The 11483-nt window shown below is 40.8% G+C and overlaps 1 protein-coding gene across 1 annotated transcript in view; it reads right to left on the bottom strand.

The window, feature by feature from the left end:
- USH2A (usherin) overlaps positions 1–11483 on the bottom strand; it is a 689554-nt gene that overhangs the window by 49881 nt on the left and 628190 nt on the right. Inside the window, exon 61 of the mRNA XM_041722698.1 lies at positions 6793–7020. Within this exon, the coding sequence (XP_041578632.1) occupies positions 6793–7020 (228 nt within the window). The remainder of the gene's footprint in view (positions 1–6792; positions 7021–11483) is intronic.

The following is an 11483-nucleotide window of genomic DNA, read 5'->3' as shown; positions in this document are numbered from 1 at the left end:
TACCTCATCTCCATATCCAGGACGACTTCTCTGCCCCCATTCCGCTTGATCTCTCCGCAGCAGTAGACATACTTTCTCCATTGTTTGGGAATACCCCACTCATCTACTTGTCCTGCCCCACTTGCTTCTTCTGAATCTCCTTTGCTGGCCTCACTTCCCCTCTTGACCTCCAAATTTCTGTGTTGCTCAGAGCTTGATCCCAGCCTCTCATCACCTCTAGTTATATTCTCTCCTTACCCAATCTTCTCTAGGTCTGTGGGTTTAAATGCCACTTCTACACTAATTAATTCCAAAAATAAAGAGTTCTAGACTTAACATCTTCAACTGCCTACTTGTCCCTTCAAACCGGTACACTTTCCAGCCTTACCTTCTCAGTCAATGACTCAAGGCCTGAAAATCCCTTTTCCTTCATGTTTCACATCCAGTCCATTAACAGAGCTTGTCAACTTTGCTTTCTGGATATCTTTCCAATCCACCCACATTTCTACCCTCACAGTAGGGTAGAAATTCCCACTGTAATTCCAGGCACCATCAATTCTAAATTTTTAGTATCTCCCAAGCTCCACTGGTCTTCTTAGAGTCCATTTTCTACATGGCAGCCGGAGTGATTTTGGAAAACATAAATTTGATCATGTTATTCCATTGCCTAACCCCTTCGGTAATTTTTCATCACACTTAGAATAAATTCCAAACTCATCATAGCCCACAAGGTTTGGAACAATCTACCTCCTACCAACCTGCCATTCTCCTCTTTTTCTTCTCCCCCCCGGCCAATGCTTTAACCACACTGGCTTTCTTCCCTTCATTTGAATACACCAAGTTCATTCCTGGCTTCAGGCCTTGCATTTGTTGTTCACTTTGTCTGGAACATTTTGCTCTCATATCTTCACATGACTGACTCGGTCTTGTCATTCAGGGCTCAGCTCAAATGTCAACTCAATTCAAATGATCATCCATTCTAAAATAGCCCGAGCAGGCACAATTACATCGTTCTGTTTAATTTTCTTTGTAGTATTCATCCTTCTCTGAAATTCTCTTATTTGTATACTTTTTGTTTGTCTCTCTGTACTTCCACCATTCATGTATATACATACATGCACACACACAGAGGTAAGGTGTGTGACAGCAAGGATCTTGACTGTCTTATTCACTCCTGAATAAATGCCTGGCCCTTAGTAGAAGCTCATTAAATACTTTGTGAAATGTCAGTGAAGGTAAAGGAATTAGGTATTCCTATTGTCAATCATGCCTGGAAGATGCAGACATTGGAATGGAAAACAAACACTCACAAGGATGGATGCATTGTTGGGTGTGAAGACAGAGACTCTTTCTCTGATAGGATCTTAGGGCTGTGGCTTGGATTTTAAGACCCTGGATCCTGTGGCTGAAGTCTCCTGTCCTAGAGTGGAGGAAGCCAGGCACTGTCATATGTGGGCAGGCTGGCTGCTGTGGCAGGCCTGGAACTTGGCTGAGAGGCAGCCGTTGTACTAAGCAGTGAGGCTACTATATGGAGGCCCTCAATGATGTGCCTGGGCCCATGAGCTGTAATTACAATTCTAAGTTAATTGCTGTAGGTAATTTCTGCTGTCATCATCCTCATAGAGTTTTCAGGGAAGCTTTCTCCAGTAATAACTATTCTATGTGGAATTAATGGGGTACTCTTTGACACCTTGAGAAGGAGTGGTCAAGAGGAGGCAGAGTGTCTACAGCAGCAGCAGTCTCAGCCTGCAGAAGATAGTTGATCAGGGCCTGAGTGGTGGTCCAGGCCTAGAGGCAGTAACAGACTGACAGGTAAGTCACCACAACTGTTGGAGAGGAACATCCAAAAAGGGAGATGAAGACTGGCTTGCATGTGGGTGATCACTGAAAATAACAAAACACAGTCTAATAATGGAAATGCAACCCTATTTGTGCTCACAGGCTGGTAAAACCTGAGATGTACCTATGACATCAATAAGACGGCTACACATGGAAGTGGGCATGTTAGCAGACATGGGGGGGGGGTGCTTCCTGTCTTTTGCTTACTGAGCTCTGCTCAAAGTGCAAGTTAGGAAAGACTTAAGCAGGTAACTGGGCAGGATAATTCAGGAGGCAATAAGAACAGTCATTTAGAGTTCGGTGTTGGCATGACTTCCTGACTTCGAATTGCAATTTGATCATTTGCAATGTGGGCTTGGGCAATTATTTAGCCTTTATATGCCTCAAGAAGTTTAGTGGTACCTACCTGGTAGGGCTGATGTGCAAATTAAATGAGATAATCCACGGAGAGCACTTAGCCCAGTGTTGGGTTCATAGGAAGCATAATACATGGGAGCTAGTTTTCTCTGATCTCTGATTAAGTGCCTAGAGGAGCTATCAAGGAGGATTAAACAGACGGTGAAGGGTGTTTTCCCACAGTGACCTGATGGCATGTCAGGGCTTATCTATTTATCTGGAGAACACCAAATATGATTTCATATTCGGGTAGACATTACCTTAATCACACCATTGGTTCTCACAGGCTCTGACCACTGTAGCAACAATGCCCGGCCATTCTCCTGCTGTTCTACTGTAAAGTTGCTCAGTCCACTTGGGGAAGATTCCAGGGTTTGAACCACAGTCCAGGGGCTTGAAACTTCTCCTGCCTGGTTTGTGGCCACAATTCCGATGTGATATGTTGTGAATGGTTCTAACCCAAACAGGTGGGCTTGATGACTTGTTCCCTGTACAAAAATTACCAGGATAGTTTTCTTTTAGGAATTGCTAACAATTGCTGGAAGGCCATTCTCTGACCAAGGTACATTAGCAATGACAGTACAAATATCATAACTGAGTTTTGAATTATTAAGAACACAATGTGGTTTTTAAATTTTGCATGACACTTGAATATATTATCTAATGTTGTATAATTTCAGACATACACAAAGTATGGATCAGATAGGATCCTTGCCTTTCCAGAGCTTCAACCCAAAGGATGTGATATATAACATCAAAAAAAAAAAAAATCTATGATGCTTCAGGTCAGTGCTGCATCCAGCTCACGATGGAAATCAGTAGCACCAAGTTGCATGACAAAGAATGGGATAATCCTCAGGGTTTGGAGATTTAACTGGAGCAGTAAATCCAACACCATTTGTTTATACATAGGACTCTCCTCAGTCTCTCTCTCTCATTCTCTTGGTGAGTATTTACATCTTACAAATGCAATGAAACAGACACAAGAAAACAAAAACAAGTGAACTGAACTGTGCACAAGCACCGTTAGACAAGTCTTAAAACTTTATTTATTTTTTTTTTAATTTTTATTATTTATGATAGTCACAGAGAGAGAGAGAGAGAGAGAGGCAGAGACACAGGCAGAGGGAGAAGCAGGCTCCATGCAGGGAGCCCGACGCGGGATTCGATCCTAGGACCCTGGGATCACACCCTGGGCTGCAGGCAGATGCTCAACCGATGAGCCACCCAGGGATCCCTGAGCTGATCCTTTGACTTAAAAGATTCACATAGGGTTTCTTCCCCTATTTTTATTTTTTAAGTAGGAAACAGTATTCAAATCCCCTGTTTTGGATGATAATCACTTTGGACCTCCTCCTGAGCGGGGTAACTAGGGCCTATCCACACTGTCCCTCTCCTTCAGCGTTTAGTGGGAGATGGAATCACAAGGCTTAACCATTTGTTAACTATCAACCAGGGTTGATGAAAATGTGTGGCCATGTGTGGGCGCAGATACAGAGACAGACGTACATACACGTCTGCTGGACACATATACACAAATAGAGATACACACTTTGATGACTAGAAGATGGAAAAAGTCCTGCTGTTTTCTCTTGCATGCCACGGAGGAATTGATTGCTCCTTTGGAACAAAGTATTCTTTTGTTCTGGGGAAAGCTATCTGAACACCCATCATGTAAATGTAGAGCGCACTTTCATCCCATATTATTCATCGTTGGTTGGGAAAGATGGGAAGCAACTCAACTTGAAAGTAGGTGTTTAATTATCTCTGACCCTGTGGAGCCCACCTGAGCTCTGGATCCCATACCTGCTCTTTCCTACAGATTGCACCCCTGCAGTCATTCTCATTATCTCTTGCATCACCAATGTATCTCCCTCTACTGGGCTATTTCCATTCCTGTTTAAATGTACTCTAGGATCTTTCATTGATTTTTAAATGAAACCTCTTGACACACTAGTACTGGCTACTGCCCTGTTTCTCTACTTTTCACCCATATTTCTTTAAAGAGTTGGGGTCCTCATTCCTCCCTTGCCATTTTCTCCTCAGGCCATCCCAACCTGGCTTCTCATTGCACCACTTGATTTTCTTGTTGAAGTCACAATGATTACCTCATCTCCATATCCAGGACGACTTCTCTGCCCCCATTCCGCTTGATCTCTCCGCAGCAGTAGACATACTTTCTCCATTGTTTGGGAATATCCCACTCATCTACTTGTCCTGCCCCACTTGCTTCTTCTGAATCTCCTTTGCTGGCCTCACTTCCCCTCTTGACCTCCAAATTTCTGTGTTGCTCAGAGCTTGATCCCAGCCTCTCATCACCTCTAGTTATATTCTCTCCTTACCCAATCTTCTCTAGGTCTGTGGGTTTAAATGCCACTTCTACACTAATGAATTCCAAAAATAAAGAGTTCTAGACTTAACATCTTCAACTGCCTACTTGTCCCTTCAAACCGGTACACTTTCCAGCCTTACCTTCTCAGTCAATGACTCAAGGCCTGAAAATCCCTTTTCCTTCATGTTTCACATCCAGTCCATTAACAGAGCTTGTCAACTTTGCTTTCTGGATATCTTTCCAATCCACCCACATTTCTACCCTCACAGTAGGGTAGAAATTCCCACTGTAATTCCAGGCACCATCAATTCTAAATTTTTAGTATCTCCCAAGCTCCACTGGTCTTCTTAGAGTCCATTTTCTACATGGCAGCCGGAGTGATTTTGGAAAACATAAATTTGATCATGTTATTCCATTGCCTAACCCCTTCGGTAATTTTTCATCACACTTAGAATAAATTCCAAACTCATCATAGCCCACAAGGTTTGGAACAATCTACCTCCTACCAACCTGCCATTCTCCTCTTTTTCTTCTCCCCCCCACCAATGCTTTAACCACACTGGCTTTCTTCCCTTCATTTGAATACACCAAGTTCATTCCTGGCTTCAGGCCTTGCATTTGTTGTTCACTTTGTCTGGAACATTTTGCTCTCATATCTTCACATGACTGACTCGGTCTTGTCATTCAGGGCTCAGCTCAAATGTCAACTCAATTCAAATGATCATCCATTCTAAAATAGCCCGAGCAGGCACAATTACATCGTTCTGTTTAATTTTCTTTGTAGTATTCATCCTTCTCTGAAATTCTCTTATTTGTATACTTTTTGTTTGTCTCTCTGTACTTCCACCATTCATGTATATACATACATGCACACACACAGAGGTAAGGTGTGTGACAGCAAGGATCTTGACTGTCTTATTCACTCCTGAATAAATGCCTGGCCCTTAGTAGAAGCTCATTAAATACTTTGTGAAATGTCAGTGAAGGTAAAGGAATTAGGTATTCCTATTGTCAATCATGCCTGGAAGATGCAGACATTGGAATGGAAAACAAACACTCACAAGGATGGATGCATTGTTGGGTGTGAAGACAGAGACTCTTTCTCTGATAGGATCTTAGGGCTGTGGCTTGGATTTTAAGACCCTGGATCCTGTGGCTGAAGTCTCCTGTCCTAGAGTGGAGGAAGCCAGGCACTGTCATATGTGGGCAGGCTGGCTGCTGTGGCAGGCCTGGAACTTGGCTGAGAGGCAGCCGTTGTACTAAGCAGTGAGGCTACTATATGGAGGCCCTCAATGATGTGCCTGGGCCCATGAGCTGTAATTACAATTCTAAGTTAATTGCTGTAGGTAATTTCTGCTGTCATCATCCTCATAGAGTTTTCAGGGAAGCTTTCTCCAGTAATAACTATTCTATGTGGAATTAATGGGGTACTCTTTGACACCTTGAGAAGGAGTGGTCAAGAGGAGGCAGAGTGTCTACAGCAGCAGCAGTCTCAGCCTGCAGAAGATAGTTGATCAGGGCCTGAGTGGTGGTCCAGGCCTAGAGGCAGTAACAGACTGACAGGTAAGTCACCACAACTGTTGGAGAGGAACATCCAAAAAGGGAGATGAAGACTGGCTTGCATGTGGGTGATCACTGAAAATAACAAAACACAGTCTAATAATGGAAATGCAACCCTATTTGTGCTCACAGGCTGGTAAAACCTGAGATGTACCTATGACATCAATAAGACGGCTACACATGGAAGTGGGCATGTTAGCAGACATGGGGGGGGGGTGCTTCCTGTCTTTTGCTTACTGAGCTCTGCTCAAAGTGCAAGTTAGGAAAGACTTAAGCAGGTAACTGGGCAGGATAATTCAGGAGGCAATAAGAACAGTCATTTAGAGTTCGGTGTTGGCATGACTTCCTGACTTCAAATTGCAATTTGATCATTTGCAATGTGGGCTTGGGCAATTATTTAGCCTTTATATGCCTCAAGAAGTTTAGTGGTACCTACCTGGTAGGGCTGATGTGCAAATTAAATGAGATAATCCACGGAGAGCACTTAGCCCAGTGTTGGGTTCATAGGAAGCATAATACATGGGAGCTAGTTTTCTCTGATCTCTGATTAAGTGCCTAGAGGAGCTATCAAGGAGGATTAAACAGACGGTGAAGGGTGTTTTCCCACAGTGACCTGATGGCATGTCAGGGCTTATCTATTTATCTGGAGAACACCAAATATGATTTCATATTCGGGTAGACATTACCTTAATCACACCATTGGTTCTCACAGGCTCTGACCACTGTAGCAACAATGCCCGGCCATTCTCCTGCTGTTCTACTGTAAAGTTGCTCAGTCCACTTGGGGAAGATTCCAGGGTTTGAACCACAGTCCAGGGGCTTGAAACTTCTCCTGCCTGGTTTGTGGCCACAATTCCGATGTGATATGTTGTGAATGGTTCTAACCCAAACAGGTGGGCTTGATGACTTGTTCCCTGTACAAAAATTACCAGGATAGTTTTCTTTTAGGAATTGCTAACAATTGCTGGAAGGCCATTCTCTGACCAAGGTACATTAGCAATGACAGTACAAATATCATAACTGAGTTTTGAATTATTAAGAACACAATGTGGTTTTTAAATTTTGCATGACACTTGAATATATTATCTAATGTTGTATAATTTCAGACATACACAAAGTATGGATCAGATAGGATCCTTGCCTTTCCAGAGCTTCAACCCAAAGGATGTGATATATAACATCAAAAAAAAAAAAAATCTATGATGCTTCAGGTCAGTGCTGCATCCAGCTCACGATGGAAATCAGTAGCACCAAGTTGCATGACAAAGAATGGGATAATCCTCAGGGTTTGGAGATTTAACTGGAGCAGTAAATCCAACACCATTTGTTTATACATAGGACTCTCCTCAGTCTCTCTCTCTCATTCTCTTGGTGAGTATTTACATCTTACAAATGCAATGAAACAGACACAAGAAAACAAAAACAAGTGAACTGAACTGTGCACAAGCACCGTTAGACAAGTCTACTGGTGCTATATATGTGAAAATGTTCTCATTTGTTAGAAACACCATAACTAAAACTAAAAAGCTTACCAAAAGTAATTGTTACTTAGGCTTTGATAATTTGGTTTTTATTAATTTAAAAGAAAAAAGAAGGTAGTAGAATTAGATTTTTTTTTCCTGTTTGGGGAGAACATTTAGCATATTTTACATAACTAAAAGTGAGAACTAAAAGTCTTCATGGTTTGAAAGAGCCCAGGGTGCTCTTTCTGTATCTGGGCTGGATGGATAGGTCTGTTTATAAATAACAACTATGTCTGCAAGTGAACCAGTAATATGTGCATAGATAGGCAAACACATACACACCCAGAGACACATACATACACATACACACAGTCACCTAGAGACACAGACACACCCAAAGACACCCAGACATACATACACAGTTTCTTTTGTGTAGCATACCCATTGGATGTGAATACTCATAAGGAAGTATTGACTGGCTTAATGGGATATTTACACTTAATGATGTGTAAGATCAGATTTGGTTTACTAGATGTTTAAATATGACAGTCTTGAAAAAAATTTTTTTAAGAATTTTAGTTTCTTTTTCAGAGAGAGAGAGAGAGAGGGAGTGAGCAGAGCTAGCAAGAGAGAACACGATTGGGGGGCGGAAGGAGAGGGAGAAGAAGACTACCAACTGAGTTGGGACCCCAGTGTGATGCAGGTCTCAATCCTAGGACCCTGAGATCATGACCTGAGCCAGAGGCAGATGCTTACCCAACTAAGCCACCCAGGGGCCCTAAATATGACAGACAGTCTTTAGTTGTCCTCTCTTCTTGGTGGATACAGAGGGATGAATGTGAGGGAGAGAAGAGAAATTCTTTGTTTTTTTTTTTTTTAAAGATTTTATTTATTTATTCATGAGAGACACAGAGAGAGAGAGAGAGGCAGAGACGCAGGCAGAGGGAGAAGCAGGCTCCATGCAGGGAGCCCGATGTGGGACTGGATCCTGGGACTCCAGGATCAAGCCCTGAGCCAAAGGCAAGCGCTAAACCACTGAGCCACCCAGGCATCCCAAGGAAATTATTTTTTAGAGTAGGTACCCGAAGGCATCAAAGTTATGTGAATGGACATTCTCCTTAATTTAGAGGCATCCAAATATCATTTTGAGTAAAATCTAAAACAAGGAGCAAAATTGAACTGAACCATTTTCCAAAAAACTGGTTAGACAAAACCAAAACATCATAGATATAATTTTTGACACTCTTTTCTCAATTTCTTGGTTATAAGTTTCAACTGTTTAATGTCTCTTATTATCCGTTAAACACAAGCAGAGAAAATATAATTTCCTTTATTTATCAAAAACTTGTAAGTCAATTTTCCTCTTTCAATAAGTCCCATTATGATATTACATGCTAACCTCTTGAAATCTTTTAATATTTAAACATTTGCTAAGCGACCAGACTCTGAAACAAATTTTATAGAAATACTAATTTCTCTTTTTTAAAATATTAAAAGTTAGATCATAAATATTTAAAACTTATTTCTCCACAACATTGGATTGGTCTTTTAGATAAATATAGCACAGAACTAGAATGACCATAATGAATATTAAATCTGAAGATGCTACAAGTCCCGATTACAAACATTCTTTTCTGATAAATGATTCCTTTTCTGTAGAAATAGGGCAAACATGGGCAAGATTAATAATGCAAAAAAGAAAAACTCTTTGTTCAGAATATTCAGTAATAGATGCCAAAAAAGCATAAGCTGCAAAGCAAATAGTAATCACCTCTAACAGATTATATATAAAAAAGGTAGGCTGTTGGGGGACATTTAGAGATAGCTTTTGTCATAAGAAACATGAAAAGCATGTGGGCTATAAAGCAAAAACATATGTATATTGTCAATAGCAGCACCTGCTCAATTACAGTTTATTTCAGAGCTGAGAATTCCATTCAGCCCCTAGATGGCAATACTATCAAACACTTTTGGTAACATGAGTACTTAATGATTAACAACGGGCATTCAGTCATCCAACACACTCCAGGCAACCATTAAAAAAATAACAAAACTGATTTCATTATAGATCCTTTTAATAAACATTTATAGCTCAGATCCTCAGAAAGAAAAAGTATTCAAAACGCCCTGGCCTCAAAACCTCCACCACCTAATGTAAAAATACGACCTGCAGATCTCGAGTTGAAGTTCCTACAGGCCTGACACAGAGAGGTTTAGAGGTTTATTCCTATAAAAGGTGATTACTGTAGTTGTTTTGCTTACTTTGGTCTGTATCTTAAAAAAAAAAAATAGAAAGATTCTCATATTGGAAATGTAAAGGAAATGTAAAGGAGAATTTTTATAGCATAAATTTATGCTGAGGACAAGTTCCTGTATTCTGTTATTTTTGAAGAGCTACAACACACACACGCACACACACACGCACACTTGCACACACACCCCTTAGATAAACCTCATGAATGACCATGCTTTTTGTCAGTGTTTAGTAAAGGCCACATGAAAAAGAGTGCGTAAAATTTACAAATGGCAAGATGATCCTTACCAATATATTTTTTGACATTTAAAGAAACCGTTTATATTATTGTCTCTTGAGTGGATTTCCAGCACCGAAGTTCACTATTTTAGAATCCTGCTCTAAAATTTAGGCACGGTTCATTCTGTGGATTGGGTTGTATCTTGTTTATTCAGTTACTTTTTTTTTGTTCCCCTTAAATTCAGAAGATTTGCTTGAATGCTATCTTAAGTGTTTTGGATTAAATTCCTTCCTTTGTGGATGTAGTGTTCTCCTCTGTTGACTGGTAAAAGCCATCATTAAGTCATTTTCTTCCCCTTTGCTCCTCTGCTCTGGCTTCTTCCTTCCCCTACAGAGATGATCTAGATTCAATACTCTCACTTCTTCCTCTTCATTGTCTTTATTTTGTGCCTTCTTTTTCCTCACTCTTCCATCTTCCTGATTCTTAGGTGATAGATTTATTGTTATCCCTGATCTCTGGGTGACCAGCCTGTGCTTGCTTCCAGTGTGTCCTCATCCTTTCCATGTTTGTATCCACCTAATATTCATATGTTTATGCCAGAAGTATATTAGCTACTTTTGTTAGGCAGCAGATAGAGTGTGATTCAATAGAAGAAAAGAGGAATAATCTAGTCTCCACAATCTAATATTTCCAATGAGACTTAGCCTTAAAAAAAAAAAAAGACTTATATGCATTGGATACAAATCAGCATATCTTTTTATGAGACATAAAGACAAGACTCTCTGGAACACTCTGCCAGTTGAGGTTCTGCTGGCAATTTGAACTACATTTTAACCTCTCAACTCTGCTCCTGGGGGCACATGAAACTACTTGGAGTCTTCAGCAGTCTGACAATTTTACACCATCTCCTCTGATTATTTTTGACGACTTGAAGTGCCCCAAAGGTGGCCATGGGGTCAATAGGTTTATGTAGGTTGAAAATGATCAAAAATTACCATTGATCTGTAGCTGTCAATAAAAGGCTGCGTGGGGAGACTCCCTGCACAAATGTTTAAACTGCATAAAGCAACCTAACTTAGTCATCTTTGAGTCTATTGATCTGATGATCCAGCAGTTTCCAAAGCTTTCCCTCTGGTCTTTGTGGTGCATTTTCACTGAACCCACTTACCTTGGCCCTTAGGAATCTTTTTACCCTGCTCCTGGTAATGAACCAAAACAGTGCTGTACAGGCACTGCTGTGCTCAGCAACAGAGTATTGTGTGTGCTTATTACATTTTGGTAGGGGTTAATCTTCCTGGTCAGCATCAACTTCATTCCCAGCTGATTTTTTTTTTCTGTCTATATTCCTTATCCTGAGGTCCTCATTTTAAAATCTGTGACTTTTGGCCTATAAATCCTAACCCAGATACAAGATTCCTTTGCCTTGTTAGTTATCATGAA

This window comes from Vulpes lagopus, chromosome 11, assembly GCF_018345385.1.
Source record: "Vulpes lagopus strain Blue_001 chromosome 11, ASM1834538v1, whole genome shotgun sequence".
NCBI lineage: Eukaryota > Metazoa > Chordata > Mammalia > Carnivora > Canidae > Vulpes > Vulpes lagopus.
Note: the sequence above shows the minus strand (reverse complement) of the source record. Positions and strands in the feature narration are given on the sequence as shown.